Source organism: Pungitius pungitius, chromosome 17, assembly GCF_949316345.1.
Source record: "Pungitius pungitius chromosome 17, fPunPun2.1, whole genome shotgun sequence".
NCBI classification, from domain to species: Eukaryota; Metazoa; Chordata; class Actinopteri; order Perciformes; family Gasterosteidae; genus Pungitius; species Pungitius pungitius.
In genome coordinates, this window is record NC_084916.1 from 7,066,462 (window position 1) to 7,090,640 (window position 24,179).

General features: G+C 40.4%; 2 protein-coding genes across 6 annotated transcripts; both read right to left on the reverse strand.

Annotated features, from left to right (window-relative positions):
- Positions 1-253: 253 nt before the first annotated feature.
- Positions 254-7,831, reverse strand: clk2a (CDC-like kinase 2a). Of its 3 annotated transcripts, none has more exons than XM_037473433.2 (13): positions 7,580-7,831; positions 6,401-6,588; positions 5,992-6,277; positions 4,770-4,860; positions 3,852-3,918; positions 3,489-3,605; positions 3,204-3,370; positions 2,630-2,724; positions 2,342-2,471; positions 1,146-1,228; positions 859-938; positions 671-761; positions 254-505 (listed from the first exon to the last, which is right to left on the reverse strand). In XM_037473433.2, the coding sequence occupies exons 2-13, from the start codon at positions 6,586-6,588 to the stop codon at positions 317-319; spliced, it is 1,584 nt and encodes a 527-aa protein (XP_037329330.2). In that variant the 5' UTR covers positions 7,580-7,831; the 3' UTR covers positions 254-316. The 3 variants fall into 3 exon arrangements, with proteins under 3 accessions (XP_037329330.2, XP_037329331.2, XP_037329332.2); XM_037473434.2 differs by lacking the exon at positions 7,580-7,831 and adding an exon at positions 7,354-7,468; XM_037473435.2 differs by lacking the exons at positions 4,770-4,860; positions 6,401-6,588; positions 7,580-7,831 and having other exon boundaries at positions 5,992-6,133.
- An 816-nt stretch (positions 7,832-8,647) lies between these two features.
- On the reverse strand, positions 8,648-23,333 carry LOC119218780 (histone-lysine N-methyltransferase SETDB1-B-like). Of its 3 annotated transcripts, XM_062558398.1 has the most exons (18): positions 23,318-23,333; positions 22,967-23,129; positions 22,184-22,544; positions 21,880-22,041; positions 21,310-21,511; positions 21,106-21,179; positions 20,271-20,461; positions 18,864-20,173; positions 17,501-17,666; positions 17,097-17,271; positions 14,834-14,931; positions 14,399-14,752; positions 13,968-14,135; positions 9,923-10,124; positions 9,722-9,795; positions 9,358-9,548; positions 9,126-9,241; positions 8,648-9,031 (listed from the first exon to the last, which is right to left on the reverse strand). In XM_062558398.1, the coding sequence occupies exons 10-17, from the start codon at positions 17,264-17,266 to the stop codon at positions 9,128-9,130; spliced, it is 1,371 nt and encodes a 456-aa protein (XP_062414382.1). In that variant the 5' UTR covers positions 17,267-17,271; positions 17,501-17,666; positions 18,864-20,173; positions 20,271-20,461; positions 21,106-21,179; positions 21,310-21,511; positions 21,880-22,041; positions 22,184-22,544; positions 22,967-23,129; positions 23,318-23,333; the 3' UTR covers positions 8,648-9,031; positions 9,126-9,127. The 3 variants fall into 3 exon arrangements, with proteins under 3 accessions (XP_062414382.1, XP_062414383.1, XP_062414384.1); XM_062558399.1 differs by lacking the exon at positions 23,318-23,333 and having other exon boundaries at positions 17,580-17,666; XM_062558400.1 differs by lacking the exons at positions 22,967-23,129; positions 23,318-23,333 and adding an exon at positions 22,731-22,960.
- Positions 23,334-24,179: the final 846 nt, after the last annotated feature.

Here is a 24,179-nt window from a genome sequence, read left to right on the forward strand (position 1 = left end):
ACTCAGGCTATAAAATATTTATTCTTTCCATCTCTCTTCCAGTCTTTTATGGGTTATTTTCATCTCTCTGCTGCAAAACATGCCTCTTGTGGCTGCAGAGGTGGACGTCAGAGGAGCAGGGTGGAGGAGCAAGAAGTTTCGGTGTCCATGCTTTAATGACAAATAACAGAAAACTCCAGCAGCTCTGTTTAGTTTTTTTTTTAAATATATATATATATATATATAGATATATAGATATATCTATATATATATATATATATATATATATCTATATCTATATCTATCTCTCCCCAGTCAGTCTTTTGAGGCTCTCGGGTCACCGGCTGATGTCCCGATTGCCCTCCCAGTTTTTGCCGCTTCCTGCCTCGCCAATCGCCCAGTTCTCAAAGAAGGGGTGCTTGAGTGAGTCAGCGAGCACCAGCCTCTTGGAGGGCTCGTACTCCAGCATGCTTTCAATGAGATCAAACAGCTGGTGGTGCTCCTCCGCCTCCGACAGCAGGTACCGCTGATTGCAGAAAGAAGGAATAAAGAAAAACAGTGAGAATAATACTGATAAACTCACCAAGAGAACATTGACATTTGAAACCATTTAAAAAACAGTGCAAAGCACCAATTTCATGTTTCAGGCTGCTAATCATATTTCATGCTTCTTCACATCCATCTCTCTTACCCGCAAGGGTTTGCAGTTCTCTCGGACGTATTTCCCCGCTGAGGAGCTCTCGTCCCAGTCCAGACGGCCGCGATAGAAATACTTCTGCTTTCTGAGAAGGTTCGGAGTTCAGGGAGCACGTTGTATATTAATGGTTGTTATGGGCACTTTGAGACTTATGACTATGCTATGTTTGTAGGTTCTCTCACCTCGTCTTACGAATCATCCTAGAGGGCACTGGTCCCAGGATTCTCTCCATCATGGCCAAATGTTCCCTATTGTCATGGGTCTGAAAGACAAACAAGCGACACAGTCATGAAGCAGCAGGTAGAGGAAAGGACAGATATAAAGACTGACTGGGCAGATAATCAGGGTTAACAGGCCGTTCTGCTGCTACATTCAGTTTCAAAAAGGCAGTGGCAGCTACAACAAATATCAAGATCAAATGAGAAAAGCCCTGAAGCGGTCTTATCGCAGCGGGAGGGTGCGATTGTACCTGAAACAAGGTGAAGCCCAGGTAGTACTCAAACAGGATACAGCCGATGCTCCACACGTCACAGGGATGACTCCAGCCCAGCTCTGAGGGACGACCACATGCGCTGAATCAATGAGATCTACAATACAACTACTTTGTGGATGCTCACCTTTGCCAACCAGTCAAGTTTAAATCCAAGTTATGCCGTTATACTATTGCACATTTGTGTGAACGTTACCATCAATACTAGCAAGCTCGTCACATTGACTTGGGTGTGTTTAAGTTGTCAAAGAAGTTTTAATAAGAACTTTTTTATTTTGTCTTCCCGATCTTAAGGTCATGGGACGTCTTTCAAATTAATCCCTGAATGTCAGATAAAGCTTGTTTGCTGCAACTCCGTTCCTGAGATGGCAGGTTTTGTAAAGGACAGACAGAGACCCGGATACAAAACACCTCCAATTGCTGCTTGAATACCATGTGTCTCCAATAAAAGAAGACAACCTAGTGGACATTAATGCATGGCTTGCATGACCACTGTATTACATAACTGGCTTTAACACTAAACTTCAGTCTTTCCCAGAACATTGCCTAACAAAAGCAAAGTAAATATTTTGATTACCTATTTTGTGTTGTTGTCATTCCTGTTTCTGTGGGCAGAGCTTTGACTACATTGAACTGATCCTTTAACTAGTTTTCCTCACTTAATCTATTAGTTCTGTTTGAAAGGATCATATTCACGCTGAAATGGGGTGTCGGGAGATGCACCGACTCAATAACAAGTGAGTGTAGAAGAGTATGAGTAAGGAAAAGTGTGCTAGCCCCCAAGTTAATTTAAGCAGTGTAATCATATGCTATAGGATTAAGCAAGTTATTATTAGAGTGACCCCTGCCCTATTTTGGAGATCAGGACCGCCCACCTTTACAATCACGCCTTCCCAATGTGGAGTGAGTAGTTGGCTAGGTTTGCGGCTTTCTGTTTCAAAAAGAAAACAACTTTCTGAAAGGCTTTTCAGCAGAGAAAGCTAAAACTGTGCTTGTATCAACTCGTAGAATGAAGCCCGTTTCTAAAGGAACGACAACAGACTTGTCAACAGAAACAAACTGATTTGCATGTTGAATCTCCGTAACAATCAATTGGTACTCAGATAGGTTAAAATAATGATAAAAGTCCATTCTAAGAAGTAGTGTTTTGTCAATTTCTTCATGGCCTTCCTCACCTAGAATGACCTCAGGGGCTCGGTAATGCCGCGTGGACACTATGGTGCTGTGGTGCTCTTGGTCAAAAGTAGCACTGCCAAAGTCTACCACGCGTACTGCTGTGCTCTTAACCATCCGATCTTCACGCTTCTGCCAGAAAGAACAGTGTTTCTCAGAACAGGTGCATTTGTATATTAGTAATATTTCAGTAACGTTGTAAAGGGGTGTTGCATTGGCGCTTCCGTTTGGAACGAACTAGCCACTAAAGTCAATACACAAGAACTACAACCCCATCTATTGCTCCTTACCTTCTCGACATTGAAGGACATTGTAAAGTCTGAGTTGACAAATAAGATGTTCTCTGGCTTTAGATCGGTGTGTGTCAGCTTACTGTCATGGAGATCTACGGATGAAAAAGATGGGCAAAGTGATCAATCAAGCAATGAGCTGATCTCAACTTATTTCATGTTAGAATTGACATCTGTAATGCTAACATTATATTTTAATGTAAATAGTAATACAGACATGGTGTAGTTATTAAAAAAGTTTTAAAAATCTGTAAATGTAAAAAAAAAAAAAAACATAAAACAGAATAAAATAAATCGTAAAGAATTACGTTGTATACCCTACAGCCATGCCATTTGTAAGAAACTCATCAAGTCCCCTTATTTAAATAATGGTGTGTTTGTTGCAAAACTACACTTCTCAGAAATTAAGACCCCAAAAATAACTTACAAATACAAAATGCCATATGTTCAGGTAATGAAAGTCTCTGCGTTATTTTATTTCTTTTCAACATACAGTATTAGTTACCGAATTAGTATACAAATGTTAGTTTCCTTTGTACTAAAATCAAACAAAAAAAAAGAAAAATAAACTTACACTTCACAGCAAGACAGATTTGGTAGGCCATGTGTCTGACCTGGCCAATTGAATAGGGCAGGTAGTTGTTTTCCTTTAGGAAGTCAAAGGTGCTGAGTGCTAGCAGCTCAAAGGAGATACACATGTGACCATGGTAGTCAAACCAGTCATACATCTGTACACAAAGGCTGCAAGGAAAACAAAAAGCAGGAAGATTTACAGTGAGGTAGTGGAGCATTTAGATTAGGCTAAACCAAATCATTTTATTTTTAAAAAAAAATGTATTTGCAGTGCAACAATACTCACAATTTGTTTTCAGGGTCCTTCTCATTGATCTTCTCTAAGACATTAATCTCCAGGCGAGCTGCTTCCTTGTACTTCTCCACATTTTTGATAATTTTCAGAGCAACAGAGGCCCCTCCCCTGTGAAAAAAACATAGTATGAGGGGAAAACATTCAGTGGGACACAAAAAAGGGCTGTACTGAATTTTAAACACATACGTGACATGATTTATTACATAATACTAAAGACAGAAAAAAATAATAAAGTTACATATGCCTTTCCTGATCTGATTAGACTTGAGTGTTACCCATGAGGCACAAAAACTATGAGAAAAATAACACACATAGTGAGCAGGTGACAGCATCTCAGATTCAACGGATACATACCTGCGATGGTCTATGCACTCCATCACCCTCCCAAAGGTGCCTTCCCCCAAAGTGCTGACAATCTCATCTGCAACACAACATAGACAGGAGGGGAAGAGAAGGAGGGCGGGGAAAGAAAGAACAGAAGCATTAGACATGTAGACTTGAGCAGGAATACAAAAGTGCAGACAGGCGAAATCAAATCTAGCGCCTGTCAAGTTTTCGAATGGCTGCCTATTCGATGTGGCAGACTCGAGACAATTTGTAAGGTAAATCTGTGACTAATATGTGCACATCACTAGGATACATGTGAAGAAAGTAAAAGGCGCATTTGTAAAGCGCTCCATTCCTTTAATGACTAATTTGCAGTCATCAAAAATAAGATGTTGCTGCTCCAAAGGAAACAGGGGTGTTGTGTAATACAAGGAAAATGATTAGTATTTCTACTGAACATTGCATGATACTGAAAATGACAAACATGTTACAATCACTTTCTAAATGTGCACTGGTTAGATATTAAAAGTGATGTGCATGTTAGACGTCTACTAAAAAGAGGAAAAAAAGAAGAGAAAAAAAACTCCGCTGAAACCGTCACATTGGAAAATAGCTGTCTTATGTTACAGATATACAACTGTAACTGGGTGTTAATCTGCAACGCAACAAGGACAATGTCTGCAAATGGGATTCTATGTTTAAGAAGGTCAAGTAACCTGTGAAACACAGAAAATGCTCCACAGCTTAAAATCCTAGAACCAAAAGGAGAAGGCATCTAGTCCCTCTCAAAATCTTCATCATTCTTGCAATCCACCCTGCCATTTCAGCTAGAGCGAAGAGCATTCTAGCGAGGCATCATCATCAGGCACTCCCATGTCATGTAAATGCTCTATTCTTTAATACTCATATGGAGAACGGTTACGATAGAGTAGTGGCAGTGAGTACATCTCTCTTGCAGGACGTCCCCACTCCGACAGATCAGGTGCCCTTCCTCGTCGTCCCTCACACTCAGTGCCCGCGTCCGGCTGTCGCTCCGCTGTTTTCACACCCAAACCGCCATCAGCAGGTCATGACACAACCGGAGGGAACAGGGGGTTTTCAGGGGCAGCCGCAGCAATGGCGTCAGGCCACACAGGTAGACGAGGAGGGAAGAGAGCGGTGTTGTTGGTGGTAGTTGTGGTTGTAGGTGGGTTTGGTGGTCATGGGGCGATTCACGCATGACACCACGTGAAGGAAATATATAACGATAGGGATATAGTGCAAGGGAACAAGTCAAAGATTACATGTTGTCCTCTGCTCCTCTCCTCCCTTTATCTTAAACCACAGCTGCTTACAAACAGGGAAGCAACTGGCATATCCATTCATCAACGCAAAAAACAATAAAAACAGTAATATGTAATAACGAATGCAAACTTATGAGGTTGACTTTTCAGAGCAAAAAAACAGAAGGAAAATGAAATGAGGACCCTATGTAATCAAGCAGGTACTATTTAGAAATAACCCCCAGCATTTATACTACATCCAATTCAAACCATTGCTCCGGTCAATTTAAATGGGGGTTAAATACAACCCAAAAATATAAGACATTTGAAATGTCCATAAAGTCTAACAAAAGTCTGCATTCTATTTCAACTTATAAGTTGTCAGGTTTGGTAGAACATTTTCACTTTTTCAGCCAATCTGCACGAAAGTTCACATGTGGCCAAACAACAGGCCTTTGCCTTTTTAAAAAGTGACAGCATCCACAGTTGTTTCTTATTAAAAAGGTCGGTTGGGCCACTGACCTGAATGAAGTGACACTAGGAGTAACTAGGCTTTCAAAGAAAAGCTGAGGAAAGATGCGGTGAGCATGTATCCGAAGACCATCAAGAATTAGTGCTGGATATTAAATGAACTACTAAAAAAATATCTGTAGAAAAATGAAAATGCTCTGCCAAAAATAAATGCCAATTTAAACAAAACCCACCGCAACAAAAAATAAAATAAAACCCTTCTGAAACGATGAAAACAAATCATAAAGATTTTACTACTTACCAATTCCAGGGGCTGTGTGGGAGGAAACGATTAGAGAAAGACAGAGACAGAAAGAGCAGATTGGAAGAGACAGAGATGGAAGGAAAGAGGATGAGGAGAGTCAAAACACAATCGCAGGACTGGCTGTACTCACCGAGGAGGATGGGCTATAGGACCTGGTTCTACGCCGCCTTCGTTTGTGCTTACGCCTGCTGCCTTTCCGCCGGTACGACTCTTCCCGTTCGCGCTCCCTGTCACGGCCACGTCTGTAGTCGTACATGTTCGGGGTAAAGTCGCGTGGATAGTAAGTGTCACCCGCTCCGCGTGGTTCCCTTTCTCTGTCGCGGTCTTGTTCTCGAGTCTGATCCAAGCGCCTGTATCCCTCGCAGTATCTTCGGTCAAACGGCCGGTGCTCTGTTGAGCGATTGTCATAGCTACGACTGAATAAATGGACAAAGAAAACAGATCTGCAGTTGGTACTTGCGGCAGACAACGCAGATATATTTAAAAAAAAACATTGCAACAATCCAACCAAGTATATTTCACCGTACACAAAAACATACCTCCTTGAGTGTACAAAGCTTTCTTCCTGTCTGTGTCCTCGTGGCCTTCTGTCTCTGTCTCTTTCACTGCTGGAGGAGAAAGACGGTGATCTTCGGTGCCGCTGTCTTCGCCCTCTGTCTCTGTAACGGTCTTGGTAGCTGCTTCGACTGTCTCTGTCCGAAGACGAGTACCGTCTCGTGTGAGGCATCTGGTGGAAACCAAAACATTATTGAGAATTTAAAAAAGTGCCCTTTCAAAGTTCATAGAAGGCATGGATTTAAAAACCAAGTGAGATCATTGAAGACCTAGTGGGGGCAATAAAATGAGCAAGACAATAATAGTTTAGAATGAACTGATTAACCAGTATGAAACCTTCTTTTTAGCACATGCATTCATTTGTATTTTAAGTGTTAACTCAATTGTGTTAATGACAGCTTACTTTTCCTTCAAGTGAAATCAAATGGCTCCTTTCAAAACGGATCAAATGGGCTGATTGACGACGGTAACTTGGTAAATTTAATTTTAAAACAATTGTGTAGGAGACCTAACGTTAGCACGCAGCATATGACTTAACGTTACCTCTGTGCAAGAACAGATGCAAATGCAATAGATGCAGCAAGACGGAGAACTGTTAGGCCTCAGAGAGGATGCATTTTACAAACCCTGTTGCACGACCATATTTAAACCGTTTACAATGCACCTCGGTTCAGGGGACATAAAGCTCTGCTTCATACGATGTTTAACGTTTGCAGTGACGCCACTCAATTTTCTTTTTGCGTTAAGTGTAACAAAGCTAACGTTAGATTCATAACAAAAAGGCTGTTCTGGTTCGCTCACAGCTAATTTTCCCACCGCGTATCGCCGAGACGATGCGATATTGACATTGCAGGTTTCCGCTGTTAATGTGCGTAAACACTTGGTCCATGTAACACAGTGAATAAACGTCTGCGGTTCCTAAACACCGACATATTACCAGCCAAAATAGCGTTGAACTGGATCCAGCCAACTGACCGACGGGACAACTTGCTGGCTGCTAGCATGCTCTGCTAACATGAGCTAACGTAAATACTTCGACCGCCATCTTAGCTTAGCTGCGTCCATCGGCTAGCACAACAGAATCTCTCGCTAGCCGCCGTACTGACCGCAGGGTCGTGGTTCTGTTTACATAACGGCACAAAACGGCTGCCGGTGACATTTACCGTTTTAGCAGCGAGGCCCGTGCGTTTGTCCCACAGGAAATCCGTGATGGCGTCCCAGCGTTTATCTCTTAACTTCTCGCTAGCTCGGTGTCCAAAGCTCTGTTGCTAGCAGAGCCAATGTTTTTTGTTTTTTGGAGCTGGTTCTGGTTCAGACCGGCGGTAACGCCTCCGTGCGCCGAAAACGTAGTTGGTGCGATGCTGCGAACCTGCGTTCATTCATATAATGAATCACGTAACGTTCGTAATCCAAACGGCAAGTTTGTCAAAGTTTGAGGGTACGAAATGTGACGCATATAATTATATGTATCTAGACAGAATATTTCATGAACATTTTCTGTTGTGTAGTTTAGTCCGAATCTGAATTTTCAATTCAATTAATTTATGAAATTCATTTGATTTGGTATGCCACAAAATAACAAATTAGGGCTTTATAGTGTGTACACATCTGCACAGGAAAGACTCCGCCAGTAATGTGATGGACAGACTAATGGATCGCATGTGTAAAGAAAAGTCGTTCATGTTGGTTTATGATGACAGTATTAGTAAATGTGAGTCATGTTTATATTAATAGTGTTAGCAGCAGCAGTTGTCAGAAACAGGATCCAGACAGAACCATGGCCCGTGAAACCTCTGAGGCGGAAAGCACAAATACTGCAGGGAAGAAGATGAGCTGGTGATGTGCATTGATGAGATGTGAATTCTTATAGGAGGGAGGCGCTTGGTAAGAGGAAAGTCTTTAATGAGGTGGCTGTCTGCCCGCCCCCCGACTGGAAGGGGAAGCCGGTTCCACTAAAGTAGAACCGGTGTACAATTTATTCTTAAATCACAGCTTTCACTCATCTGATGAATTTGAATCAAATCTATTAACCATTCAAATTATTCATAGTGTTTTACTTATCAATTTCACTAACTTTTTTAAATTGTTTTTTTTTTCTTCATAATTCTACCTTGCCATTTTTGTCCAAGATTACATCCTTTTCTTTCTTCAATGGCTTGGGTTATTTATATTTTTGGCTTATAAAGCACACGGGTATACATTTTTTATTTCTTAGTTCATTGATAACTAACTTGTTGAAATCAGATAATTTGATTTTATTTAAGAACACAATAACAGCAACACAAACACAATTATAAAAGAACAATGCATTCTGGGGATTGCTCACATTTGACCATTACCATTTAATAATACTAGCCTCTCTGGAAGAAATAAAACAATACTGGCCAACAGGAGACCATCCACGTAAATACTTACGGTGTAATGACAATTCTTTCAACCATGCTTGGCCAGAGGACAACTCGCGTAAGAGATGCACTTTGAGCCTAAAAAGCCGCAAAAACCTATTTCAGTATAAACTCTGAGCAACTTTCACTGAATGCACGAAAAACCTGGGAATGCAGCATACGCTTCACTTGACACATTCACGGTCCCATCAGTGTTCGACATTCATGACTCTGAAACACACACGACAAGGAAGTATAGAAGGGATGAAAGGAACTGTAGAACTAACCCGAATAAAGAAGTTATTAATGCTAAGACTTTATTTACCATCAACTTGAAGATTTATTCTTGTCCCAATGAACCATTTCCGGGGGCTTTTTCAAGTTAATAATGTGTTCCAAGCGTGGGGAGCCTCTGTAGAGCCACACCTTTTCTTGATTTGTCTGAAATTGATAACACACACACACAATTATGTCACACGCAGTCTTTATAAATATAGCAAATACACCAAGAATACAGTTGAAAAAAGTTCAAAAGAACGATGTTCTTGAATACTGACCAAAAAAAGAACCTGCATCACACTGCAGTCGACTGTCTGCACCTCACACCTCTGCAGGACTCCATCCAGTTCTGCATTAACTTTGTGTCCAACCATGTATTGGGTCTTGGGTGGGTAAGGCCAGACCTTAATATACCCTTTGAGGAAATTCTTGTGAGTTCCATCTGGAATATCGTCCAAAGGCTCCTTCACTGTCATATGGAAGAGTAAAAAAGTGTCACTCTGCTTACTAGTAATGATTTTAGTTTCAGTAGGCAACAGTCTAAAATGTCTGTAGTTTATCATTTCTATCATGATGATCAGAGGACCTTGTGCATGTCATGTATCACAGTCAGTCAATGTGGATGAAAACACCAACACTTACATGGTCGGTACACCAGGCGAAGTGAAGGTAAGCCAACATACGCCGGAATCTCATTATCCATAAAGACCAGGAACCTGGGAATTAAAAACACCTTTTCATTATTTCTTTTTATACCAAACCATGATTTGATCTGGGACCCTTTGACTTACTCCATTTTAAACTGACTTAGACTTAAAAAGGTTATCAAAAGAACACACAGACCTCATGTTGTTTCTATTGCCGGGGAGCTCTCCCATGACTCCTGGGCAGAAGCTGTGCTGGTCTGGTGGAAACTTGACCACCACACGACTACCGACTAACAGCTGAGCCAACTGTGGCGGGTAGTCAAGGGCGATGTGGTGAGCAGAGACGAGGCTCTTCCCCCTTGGCTCAAAATGTACTTTGTATTTCAACCTACCATCTTCTGCAAAAAAGAAAAAAATCAATGATCATAGCTTTGCAGGTTTATGCCTCCGCCAATGTTGTGTTACGTCGCCATATTATCCCATTTTGGACATTGGCGGGAAACTGCCATTATTAGCACATGACTTCTTTGAGTTATGGCCAAGAACTATGGAAGTAAATCTGTGCCATCGGGGGTTGAAATAAAAAGTTGATTGAATTTCTAGCACTGAATATTTATGCATTGAAATTATGTACCTGAATGTTTTTCAACATTAAAACACCGCAAAAAAATTCAACCTAAAAAAAAAAATGTTGAAATATTCGAAATGGAGGCTACAATATTCAACCCCAAAAAATTCAACCTTGGCACACCAACATCCGGAGGTTACAATATTCAACCCAAATAAATTCAACCTTGGCACACCAACATCCGGGACACTAAGGAAGAGCAATCGATTCTAGATTCAAGATCAGGAGCGTGCGTCAAGCTAAAGGAGCGAGCACCCAAAACACCTTGGGCTTTGGATTGTAAACATGTCCAATAATAACGGGGCTTTAACTCTTCTTCATGTCATCAGTGTGGTTTGTTTCTGTAAGATTCCGTAATAGACAGGTGACATTTGTACATTAACAGACTGTATTGGACATGAACTAAGCGGAAGTTAAACGGGAGCGTACAGCCGCTCACAATACGCCTCTTCTTCTAGTTTTGAATTCATTTAATAATGCTGAGATCCTTGGACAAGCTGTTAGGAGTGATTGGCGGAGTTTTGAATCCAGGAACGCGCTTGAAGAGGCACATGAGCCGCTGTATCGTAGTGGGGGGGGGGGGGGGGGGGGCAGCGGCTTTAGCGGAGCGTGCAGACGCATAAACCCGACAGGACATGCAGGAATAACCGCAGTAGCGTCGGTGGAAGGATCCTTTTTCACAGCGGCACAAGCCGATCTCAGTTGGGTATTAAGCGACATTCAAAGTCCACGTAACGTTAAATGAGTCTTCATGACCATGGGTAAACTTTATTGAGGATCTGGCACAACACAGCGACCTGCAAGTAGCGCAGAGTCTTACATAAAGGGATGTACGTCTTAATGCGAGGCTTTAGAATTTATCTCAAAGGGATCCTGTATTTGCTCGTAAAGTCTGAAACGAGAACCCATTTTTCAGTGACGGTGTTACGTGCCAACTGGTTTTTGAACTACTGGTTTGGCTACGGGTGCGTGTTTGTTTTACCCCGGCAGGCAGGTGTTGTCTGCCTCAGTCACTTGAGTCGTCACACATTTGCAAACATATTGTTCTGAAAATGTTCAAAAATGCATCCCATATCCATAGCAGCGATTACGATTGTATAAGTGAGCACTACGTCACTGCCACGTATGAAGAAATACATAAAAGAACATTTATTAAAAGTCCGCCACAACCGGGATTCGAACAGTGTCGCGCAAAACAGCGTTGTGCCACAGAGCGGCTGTGCTACACACTCGGCCAACCGAGCTTAAGGGATTCTTGTTGATTTGTATATTTTAATAGAGTTGTATATCGTCAGTGGCAAGCAAACGTTTTGGTTTAGGGTGAACATTATATGTTCTTTTATGTATTTCTTCATACGTTGCCACACTGATGGCATGAAGAAGAGTTAAAGTCCCGTTATTATTGGACATGGATACAATCCGAAGCCGAAGGTGTTTTGGGTGCTCGCTCCTTTAGCTTGACGCACGCTCCTGATCTTGAATCTAGAATCGATTGCTCTTCCTTAGTGTCCCGGATGTTGGTGTGCCAAGGTTGAATTTATTTGGGTTGAATATTGTAACCTCCGGATGTTGGTGTGCCAAGGTTGAATTTTTTGGGGTTGAATATTGTAGCCTCCATTTCGAATATTTCAACATTTTTTTTTTTTAGGTTGAATTTTTTTGCGGTGTTTTAATGTTGAAAAACATTCAGGTATATAATTTCAATGCATAAATATTCAGTGCTAGAAATTCAATCAACTTTTTATTTCAACCCCCGATGACACAGATTTACTTCCATAAAGAACGTATTCGTGAAATCAGTTATGTTTTTACCATTGTTGGAAAAACTGTAATAATATTTAGACGACAGAATGTGAGAGCACATTGTGTTATGGGGTGTTTGGGATTAATTATTTGCAGTTGTGTTACTATTTTCAAAATAGTCTAACTTAACTACAGAATGAATAGAGTAAAAACTAAAAATGGTGTAGATCAAAAATGTAGATCACAACAAACGGATGCAAACAAGGAAGGTTTTGGCAACGCCACCTCTTCTAGGTACGAGTACACCCATACCTAGAAGTAAGTATGACATCTAAAAGGGCTGCAGTCCCCGTACCGTCACTCACAACTCCCAAAAATGGCGCCGGGTACACAACTTGAGAGCAATGAATGATGTAGTCGTGGCGGAAATTCCCCAAGTGCCCAAGCCTTCAATGTTACTGTGAGGGATTCCACCAGACGCCAAGTGTTAAACTGGCATTTTTCAATGTTCCACTACATCCAGACTCACGATATTTGTTTGCCTTCGACCGGGGGAAGTATCGACTGTTATTCAATACGGCGAGATTCTCTTCCGCTCGCCTACAAGAGAACAGTGCGAAGTTGACTCCATTGCTGTGATTGAACATTTAGCGAAAGGAGGCCACAAGGTAAGCCAAACCCTGCCAGAATAAGGAAGGATAATGTAATGTAATGTAAAGGATAAGGCCAGGTATCTATGTCAATACGGTTCATCACGGGCTATTTTGGCAGACATCTAAAAGGTAATAATTCAAACTGACCTATCAAGTTTGTGAGTTACAGGCTACAGTTTTTTCAGAAGAGCAACAATTGTGGGTAAACAGAGGGGCTGCCAAAGATTTGGCAACAGGAGTCTTCCGTTGTCACAATGGGTCACCTCGGTTGTTTCACGTGGCACATGGGGCTGCCCATAGAGCAACAGGGTAGAGGACTAGAGGCCGCCCTAGTGATTGCCGTACATGCTGTCTACGGTAGAGAAAAGATTAGAATCGTACAAAATATGCAGAGAAACAAACATCAGAACGTTGCATGACGCGCCAGTAGGCCAGATTCCGGCACCAGATGGGACGGTATTGACATTATTAGACGAAGTAAACAGAAAACAGTATGTGTGGTCTTGACCACGCCAGTCAAGGTAGAAGATAAAAGTTCAGAAGCATACAGGCTGAGACTGTCGGTATAGAAACGCTAGGGATTTCAACGAGATTGACCACTTATTCAGAGAACTATGATAAATCAAAAAATGTATTCTGTTTGCTTAGTTAAAAACTCTTGGTGGAGTGCAATTTGTGTCTGTGCATAAAGTGTTGGTCTGTCGATGACATCTCAAGAGAGTCAAATGCCAACAGGCCATTATAGATTGATGGGGACTCTTAATACCCTTGTGGTAGCCGTGAGTACTGATACTGCCCCCCGTCGAAGGTAAATGCAAACAAATATTGTGAGTGTTTGTCTGTGTTATGGTATTTGGTACCATATCTTTTTTATATCTACCAGTTTTATACAGTTTAGCTGTGAAAGGAAACATGGAACTAATACGGCTTAAATTTTACTCGGCTGGAGTTTTTTTTCCTTCTTTTTACTAGTGACACATTTCATTTAACAAAGACATTTTTTAAGCTGGTTTTCTGGAAATAGTTTTAGTTCCATGAACTACAGTTAACAGATGAAAGTTTGTTCTGTATACACAGGTGACTACTCAGACAAACCTTTTTTTGCTAGCTAAGGTAAATCTACTTAACATATCCCTTCAAACAAACAAAACTAGATTGTTGACAACATTTATTTTGCAGTGTATTCTGTATTGTGCAGAACAGATGTTTTTTCATACCTTTTGTTACTATCTCAAGGATTTTCCCCAGTTGCCAGCACATGGCTTTCCTTCTGGCCAGGACACTCATGTTGACCTTGAGCTCACCTTGTAGCACTCCAGGAGCAGTCTTGGTAGCTTTGGCTGAGGTTTGGCACTGAGCAGCTGTTATGTTCACTTTGCTTACTCCTGTCATTGAAAAAGGAACATAATACATATTAACATAAATATTACTATTCATAAAGTATCTGTAAACTAATTATAACATTTAAGAACAAAAGTTGCATCTAATAAGTAAGGTGTAATTTTGACAAAATATTTCTCAAATATTTATCGACAAAAGGTGCAATATGAAAGCCTTCAGGTCTAATTCTTCGGTTAAGAAATAAAGGAATTTTTGCCAAAAAGGTTGTTTTTTGTGTGGTTCATGTTTTTGTCTTTGTGACCATTACCCTTAGTGGTTCTTGGTGGTGTTGATGTTGCTATTGATGCTGTTTTTCTCTTCCTTCTTTTTCTCCTTTCGTTCAGCATAGACTTATCAATTGGGAGGACGAAATCTGAATCACTTGAAAGACCTTCACGTTCCCAGGACGTATCAGAACCGTGTAAGAATTCTTCTGCAATATCACAATCCTCAGGCATCCGGGGAGAAAAAGCTCTGATCGTATGTGTGGAAAGCCTGGTCAGGACCACAACTGGTACTCTCTTCAGACTTTTTTTGCCCTCGTCTCCATGGAGCTTCTCACTGTTATGTAGCTTTGGTAACAGAGAAGCAGGGCCATTTGGAGAGCCTGAAACAGTATTCCCTACAATGGAAAAAAGAAAAGACAACGTCAAAGCAATACAAGGCACAGCGATACAAAGAGTAGTTTGTTGTCGCATCTTACCTGTTCTATTGTCATCAGCGTCTGAATCAGTGTCTCTGTATTCCCACCCCAGCAAAGAGTATTGTTTCTTCACGATCGCCTCATATTCTGCCACAGAGCTGAAAGACAACAACAAAGACACTAAAAATCAGGCAATTATGCTAAATTCAAATAAACCAAATGGACCACCACACTGTTCCCTTTTAAATAATCAAAACATTTTACTACAAAGCTGTTCTCCTTTTATGGGTATATTTAATTACTTTGTTTAGGCCTGGCTAGAATGGATAGACCGGTTTGAAAAAGGTTAGAATGCAACAAATGTCTTTGACTTTGTTGTTTTGAACATATTTGTTTCTCCTCCAGAATAGCCACATTGGCTTCATTTACATTCCGGGCTGCGGTTGGTTCTTTACAATACATCATCATCATCATTCATCATTTGGCTGATGCTTTTATCCAAAGCAATTTACATTGCACTTTTAAACCCATGATTTCTCAGTCCCATTTAGTCTCTCAGGAATACATTTCTCTCAGCTTTCTACATCCAGAAATCTGAATCGGAACCACTACGGTCATGTGGACCACATTTAAAAATGAAATGCACTTTGTATGCGTTACGGTATGGGGGCTATTAATCATTTTCCTTCTTTGAAGTGCAATTTCTTAATCATGGAACGGTAATCTTGGTGTCAAAGCCCAAGAAGCATGCGAAGTGGCAAGTAACGTTATAACTCTGCAAAGGGATCAATAATTTAAGACATAGTGCTCATAAGTAGTTTTTGAATTAAAGTGTTCTTGGTCGTGTGCAGCCAGTGAGGTACATTCTGTTTAAGGTTTTGTCATACATATTTGTTATCAATACATTCGTATGATGTTAGTTTGAAGCCTGTCGGTGTATGAACAAAGATGGTGTGGAGAGAGAGAAATGTCCATAAGTGGAATAAATCCATCTGTAACAATTAGTGGTTTTGTGTATTTCCTGGAAGGAGTGACAAAGGTGCATCTCATTTTGAAACGTGGTCCTCGACCACTGAGGTCAACTCAGCAGACACTTGGATTTGCGTGGTGAACTCTGCAGATGCTTTCATTTTAGTGCACGTACATGCTGACATTCACGGTATTAAACATGTAACCGATATAAAAGGAAAATTACGGACAATGATAGAGGTATCAGGACCTCTCTGACTACTAATATTTTTACTGTACAAATATAGAGTCAAAGTAAAAGTCCTGTTTATGCATGTTCAAAAACACCATTTCTCCATATCTTGACTGCAATAAAAGCACATTTCTCAATAGTTCCAGATAAGGACCAATGTATTTGTGTTAAAGACCTCTCTGACTACGAGAATGATGAATATGAAGAATTTTACTGTTCAAATTTAAAGATTTCTCCAAAGTAAAAGTCCCACAGGTATATGTTCAAAAAGATTTCTCCATATTTGAGCTGCAATAAAAACATTCAATAATTGTAATCTCTAAAATTCTACAGTAAAAGTACAATAAAATACTTCATATTCAGTACCGTAGTAATCAGAGAGGTCCTTAACACACGTACACAAAGTATTCCTTTTTTGAACAAGAGTAGTCCAGAAGAGGTCCTGAACACTCATACTTCATTGTGTGGATTTTGCTATTTAAATCATAGACATATATAAAGGCTAGATGTCTTAGGGCGTAGTAGATGGTCCGCACATGGCGGCCATCTTGGTGGGTGAGCTCACTCATAACATTGTGTTGGTAGTGGTACATTTACTTTAAATAATAATAGGCTAACTTGCTCAATTTCCAACCGATTTTTAAATGGTTAGGTTCTTATAAACGTCAGAGATGTAGTTATGACACTGCATACTTTTGAATAATGTTCTGTTTGATGTCATTTTTGTATGAAAACCCTTAGTTATAATTATGCATGAGTATGGAGTGTCATAAATACATATCTGAAGAGCACGTTATGGTTATTTAAAATAAAACAAAATGTTATGAGTGAGCGAGCTGCCCGTAACAACGCACCGCGGACGAGACATCTAGCCTTTATATTGGTATATGAGTCTTTATTCCGGTTACTTGTTTAATACCGTAAATGTCAGCATATACGTGCACTAAAATCCAAGTGTCCGCTGAGTTGACCACGCGAATCCGAGTGTCTGCGCAGTGGACCGCAGTCCCAACCTCACAGCATCAGAACCGGAGCGGACGAGGAGCAGCAGCGAGAAGTAAATAGGACAAACCGGTGATGAAAGAGGAGGAAACCACATCATAGAGTAGATCTGTCACTCACTGCCAGAGCCTGGCCACGTGGGCAGCCCGTTTCTCCCTGCTTTCCAGCAGAGACTGCAGCAGGTTGCATTTATCCTGCACACCTGAGGTCATCAGCTGGTTCTCCATTATCATCCCTCTGATCCACGTTCTGAGCTCCTCTGTGCTCATCTCCAGCTCGTCCCCCTCCATGATCACTGCAACACATTAACACGCTGCTCATGTTTCTGGACAAAGCTTGGCGCATGGTCACCAAGAGGTGGTTATTACGGCTGTAGCCAACAGGGGGGAAACTTTCTACAGCACGCCCAAGTTAACCAAGGTGTATACAACATTAGAAATGCTCTAAATGGACATGAAAGATTACTACTCCACCCACACATGTTGAGATGTTCGGTTTGGTAAGTAATAAAGTCATTGACTCACGTCTGCCGGTGGATGCTTCACTCGCTACCTAATAGACAGCCTTTTTCTCAAAAAGAACTCTTAGTTTCCAAAATGTTACCTTGTGTGTCGTAAGCATCGCGTCTAGTAAAGTTGTGACTTCCTCGTCAGATGCTGTAACGCCATTCTGTGAACTCGCGGCTTCCCCCTGTGTCCGAGCAGAAGAACTACACATTTATAGACTGTGGGGTGTTTGCAAATGTGATTATTTTAAGAACAGATAATGCAATATAACCGTATGTATGTATAACCATGAATTCAGTTTCCAGTTAAATGAGGCAACCCTCTGTTAATATACCCCTTCACACCCCATTAGTGTCACAAACCAGCAAGGAGCTCAGGATAAATCCCAGTGAGGAATGGTACAGTATTCAGATCCCACTCTAGATAATATATTATTTTGATAAAAATACAAAATGGCAACACTTAAGTTTAAGTATCATAGTTAAAATCCCAAATGTAGTGGAAGAATAACAAATACTAGAATTGTAATCAAGAACAGTATGATAGTATTTATATGTTACTTTCCACAATTTATCATACCCCTCTTAATCAGTTTGAGGCTTGAACATTATAACCTTCAGTAGGATTGGGATAGAGCTTGCAAAGCACATTCATTTAAGCCGTGTGCTTAATAGATTATCCGTATATATAATAACTGTATTCAAAAGAAGATAACCTAGAAACATTAATTCAATGAAATGCTTAAACAAACTGTACCTTTTTTAAATCTCTCATTTCTAAAGTATGAAGATTTAAGGGGTATGTACAGAATGTCTGCCTCAATCTATGCAGTAATGAAATATTTGACATATACTTTAACTATGAATCTAAAGCTGATATGTACATGGAGTTCTTGAAAATACACTAAAATATGGATTTATTTTCAAAGCCATCAGTCAACTAATGAAGTAGGTTTCAATCATTAATCGTCAATTAAGTGGGCCCTTCAATCCAATGTGATTTGGTATAAAATGACTTTATACTATATTATTAAAGCGCTTTTGTGCAGCTTGGTATTTTTTAAGGATACATGAGCTAACCACAATGATATTGAGGCAATGTATTTATTAAGTCTGATTTCGCATGATCCTGCATTAATGTCAGGTGAAATGAAAATAAGTTCCCCCACTGGCTTCAAGTCACCGGTCAAGGACGTTGTGGCCTAATGTGGGAATCAATCATTATCCAGTTATATTAATACATTCTTATTCAAAATAGCTTTGATTATCTGAAAACAATTTATGTAAGTTCAACAATATTATCACGAAAATGTGATATAATTTAACTATTTCTGAACATAATGGCGGTTTATAGAGGATGGGATGAACACATTTAAACACACCGTAAGCGGTTCTTTCTGCTGGGGAGCTCTGCCAAAATACCAGGCCAGAACCGGAACATTTTGTCTTGACACTTGACCACCACACGAGCGCCAACATACAGCTGATCCAGCTTTGGTGTGGTGTCAAAGGCCATGTGGTGGCCAGACACCAGGCTCTTGCTCTTTTCAGCAAAACCTACTTTGTACTTCATCCGTCCATCTGCTGCAAATAACAAGACAGCAATGCATCAATTCTTCCTCGTCTAATTCTTTGTTACAAACTTTTTTGTTATTTAGTCATATAATGCGTAAGTATGGGTAAAGCAACATCATTAATCATTACAGATGATGGTGTGTTTGAAATAACCACTGTACGTCTTTAGGATTTTAAAAGGCATTTGTATTTAAAAGTCCAGTCACGAAAGATTCACCATAAACCGACAGCTCATGATGCAGCCTTTTTTACCACAACATGTTCCTGGTATATATTATGTCAGCTTTAAAGTATCAAACAACCCAGGCATGTGGAATTGTCAACATTCTAAACTTGAACAAGGTTCTTTACATTTGCAGAATGGGTCCTAAAAGACTTTCAAAAGATTGACGCTGTAAAAGGTCAAATTGTTTTGTTCGCTTGGCTGCACGATGGTGGAAAAAGCTCCTCGACTCATCAAAGTGCTGCGAGTAGATCTGCTGGTTTGATGACGTTGATGTTGGCGTATTCAAATAAAACTGTACAATTGAAGAATATTATGTAAAGCTTTCCAGCAATAGTCAACATATATGAAATATACACAACTACAAATATTGAATTGATAAAAAGCATTTTTTTTACAATGTCATCTGGTCACAGTGTTAAAAATGTAACTAAACAATCAAATAGCTCAACTTCTTGTCTGCATCATGCAAAGTTGTTCGTTTGTAGGATCTGCCTTCATCAAGATTGCAACCTGTTAAAACAGTAGACTCGAGTGTCACTGGGTTTTAATGGTGCACAACTAGTCACCATGTAGCTATATCTTCAAATAATTACAAAATATTACATTAGTAAAAAGAAACAAAGCATTTGAACAAATGTCATCTTTGATTAATTTATGTCGGCTCACCTTACAATTTTCTCTTATTTTGAGCCGAAATGGTTTGGTTAATGTTGCCTTTTATCTTTAAATCGGTTTAAATTGTTCATACTGTTTTCTATATTACAGTTATTATTATTTCTGTCGGTGGGCTTTTAGTCTGAATCACTTTGGTGCTCTTTCAATTTGCAAAAATCTAGCCATGGTTTCAAGTCGTATTGAGCCTCGATGGATCCACTCCGTATGTTGATTATCCTGAGAGTGACAAACACAACTACATTTATATACCACACAAATAAAAAAAAATATGACATCAAAAGTTTAAATCACAGCAGTGATGTGTGACACTGACCTGAAAAAGAATCTGCATCAAGCTGCCGTCGATCGATTGCACCTCACACCTCTGCTGGGCTCCATTTAGTTCAACATTAAGGCTCTGTCCTTGCTTGTACTGGGTTAAAAGTGGGGACGGCCAGTCCTTCAGGTATCGGGTCACGAAAGACTTGTGAGGACCACAGGGGATGTCTTCTAAAACATTTTCCACTGTCAAAAAAAGAAAGGAAAAGTTTGCTTAAAGTCCTTTCCCAAGGTCCAAAAATAAACGCTAACACAATCTGCGGTCATTCCCTGGACAAATCACTCTGCCGTAGTCACATGTGCCCTTTCCTCCTGGCAAGACTCAAGAAGTTGGTTGCCGGTTTTTGTAACTCCATACGTGAACATAGCAATGCATTAACTTTTATCTTGTGTTAACAGCAATTTTTGTATTTTTTATTTGAGAATTGGGAGGGGCATAACACTGCTGCACACATTAACCAAGAACACGGAGAAAGGTACTGTGCTTTTAAATGGACATTTTCTTAAATCTCTACCAGACAGCGTAATCAAGATTGGTAACTCATGCAAACTGGAATTATGTTATCACAGGAGTACTACAAGCCTGAACCACTACGAGTGTAAAGTACCACTTAAAGGTGTCATGCAGGACTAATATGGATGCGGCGTGCAGGAGAACTGTCAAAAAATAAATAAATGGGAGGAATGTGTGGAAAATAGTGGATGTTTAAAGTTAATTTTGTCATTGCTTAAATGCTTAACTTGCATCAGTGTTTTTTCAATTGATTAAAAATGTTTATCTCAGTTTTCAACAGCTGTATTTGGGTGTGGAAAAAAAAAAGAAAACTTACGTGGTCTGCACACCAGGTGAATTGAAGGTAAACCAACATAGAACGGCAAGTGACAATCCAAAAAGACCAAGAACCTAGAAAATCAAAGTTTTTCATCAAATCGTACGGCATTTGGATTATCTGTAGGGAGGTATTGGTTTCTTTTAATATCTCCTAAACATAATGGTGGTTTATAGAGGATGGGATGAACACATTTAAACACACCGTAAGCGGTTCTTTCTGCTGGGGAGCTCTGCCAAAATACCAGGCCGGAACCGGAACATTTTGTCTTGACACTTGACCACCACACGAGCGCCAACATACAGCTGATCCAGCTTTGGTGTGGTGTCAAAGGCCATGTGGTGGCCAGACACCAGGCTCTTGCCCTTTTCATCAAAACCTACTTTGTACTTCATCCGTCCATCTGCTGTAAATAACAACACAGCAATGCATCAATTCTTCATCGTCTAATTCTTTGTGTCATTCGTTCACCCTCTTTTTTTTCAATTAGTTGTTTCGTTTAGAAATAGTTGACCCCAACCCATTTTCTCAGACCACATTATTATGTCTTGAACTGAAATATGTTCAAATTTCAATCCATAACATTTTTTACAAAGTACTAGTTAGTTAACTACTGATTTCCACAATAATAATTGTACATCAGTGTCTTCACAAAGGATTTTTGCACTAAGTTCAACCATCACTAAGTATATCTGACAATATGTAAAAAGCCTGGTGTTAGAGACTTACTGAATGCAAGACACCGTTTACACCCAAAAATATGCATATTCTTACCTCTTGTTACTAGATCCAGTATTTTCCCACGTTGCCATCTCATGGTTCGCTTCCTGGCCAGGACCACCATGTCAACTTTGAGCTCTTCTTCTGGCAAGTTTGGCCGGATTGCTGTCGTTGCACTGGCCACTGATGATATTACTACAGGAGCTGGCTCTGACACTGTTTGAAGATTGAATATTAAAACTTATCAGGTTGAGTGATTGTAAAATATGAATGACTGTTGATGGGTATTTTCCAGAAAATAAATGCGGGGCGGGTTGATAAATGATGATGGGGGACCATGTTCAGATCACGGCCTTACCATTGGTGATTTTGATCTTGTTGTTGTTGTTGTTCGTGGTGTTGTTTGTCCTGCTCGTGTTTGGTGCAGCAACGTGTTGTCCCGTTTTCTTTTTGTGTATTGAAACAGAGTTTTCAGAACCACTAGAATCATCTTCTGGCTCCCACTGCATATCTGAGTCTGAGCTGCTGAGCGAGTCATCTTCACTGTAGAACTGCTGCGGCGTTGGTGGTCGCAAAGCGTTGATCTTATATTCTGGGAGCCGGGTCAGGACCACCACTGCTCTTTTCACTCCATTGAGCAAATCACGACTGTCTTTCAGTTCCTTGATGGGAGTTTCATTTGTAGAGGGAACGGACTTGCATGGGAATTCTGACATTTGCTGCAAAGAAAAAAGCATTGGTGGAATTGTGGCTTGCAAAAATACAAAGACGTACAGCAGATAATTGATGACCACATGGCAATTCTGCGCTTTTTTCGCCTCTTAGATGGACCAAGATGAAAGCTATTATTTGTATGCTAAACACGAAGCGTTTACTAGTTAGTCAATACAATTTAAAAAACGTACCAGGTGTTGTGTCCTTCACACCAGTGCGAATAAGCGAATTGTATGTCGTTGTAATAAAAGGGGAAGTTTGGTAGTTAACTGAACCTAGAAGTTATGCTAACAACGATAGCACGCACTGCTAGCAAGCACTACACATGACGTTACAACGGCTTTCCATTGATAGTTAAACCGATGTCCTCAAAAATTATTCCAAAATTAAGGCAAATTTGATTCTGATAATAAATTGTTAGCGCCACCTTCTGTTTATTGGTCTTCTGTTGTTAGAACGATGTGTTTCCTCGTCTTCTTCGGGTTTCCTCTGCTATCAGCTTCTTCTTCTTCTGGTGTATTCCGGTAAGAAAACAGCAACATACCGCATAGCGCAATACCTCCACCAGCTGGTGTTGATGAGATGGACGCCTGAGGGTTGTTGGACAATCAAAAATAACATCTCACATACCCCGAGGTTACATGACAAACAGTTTATTGCACAGTTTACAAATGTACTTTCTGGCTGTTTTGCAGGCATCAAATACAGAATCAATGCCCTCGCAGATAAAGCATTTGTGGGATTTGCAGGATAGCTGCACAGGTTGTTGTTCGCTTACTACTGAAGAGGATGGTTCAAGGTCTCTTCAGAGAAGCCCATTCATTAGTCGCTGTTGTTTTGACGGGCTTTTGCTGTTTTATGTAGCGATTAGAGGTAACAGTGAGTGGTCCCAGACGTGTACAATTTTTTAAATTGCCTATGTATAATGCAGGGTACCCTTTAAAAAGATAAGAAGAAATGTTGTTTAAAAAATGTAAATATGATTGCTCTTAAGATTGGCTTAACATGAACGGATTCCGATCATTATCAGGAAGAAACAAATGTGACTTTCTGGCTCGTTTGGGCCCCTTGGAGACTTGGTACCCTGGGAGGTCAATCAAGTAATCCACCGATTTTTTTTGTGGAAGGTATTTAAGACACTCACACACGCATGAGTGGAGCCTAACGAGGACTCCTTTTTGCCCACACGCGGCCTCTTCCCTATATGTGATGTAGGCAGTGTTGTGCCTGAACGCGTTCATTGAACGATAGTTCATGAACTCGTTCATATTTTGGGCGAACGTGAACTGAACGTACTGTATTAATGCCCGATGAACGTCACTGTGAACTCGTTCATTTTGGTGTCTATGAACGGCGCGTTCTTTCAGGTTAACATCGTTCAATGGGATGCCAGATTTCTATTGAAAACACACCGTAAACGCGCCTTAATAAGTAGCGGAAAAAATACCCAATCTGGCAACACCAGCCACCAGCGTCGCACCGCGCATGCGTCATCAAAAAAACGACAGCTGCGTGTAGCAAAGAGGCGGCGTATAATAATTTAAGAGTTTTATGAAATTACTGTAGGTGAGGATGGGAGGAATCTGACCTTTCTTTGCAAACATTTTCACCGTAATGATAACTGTCGTATTTTTGTTCCT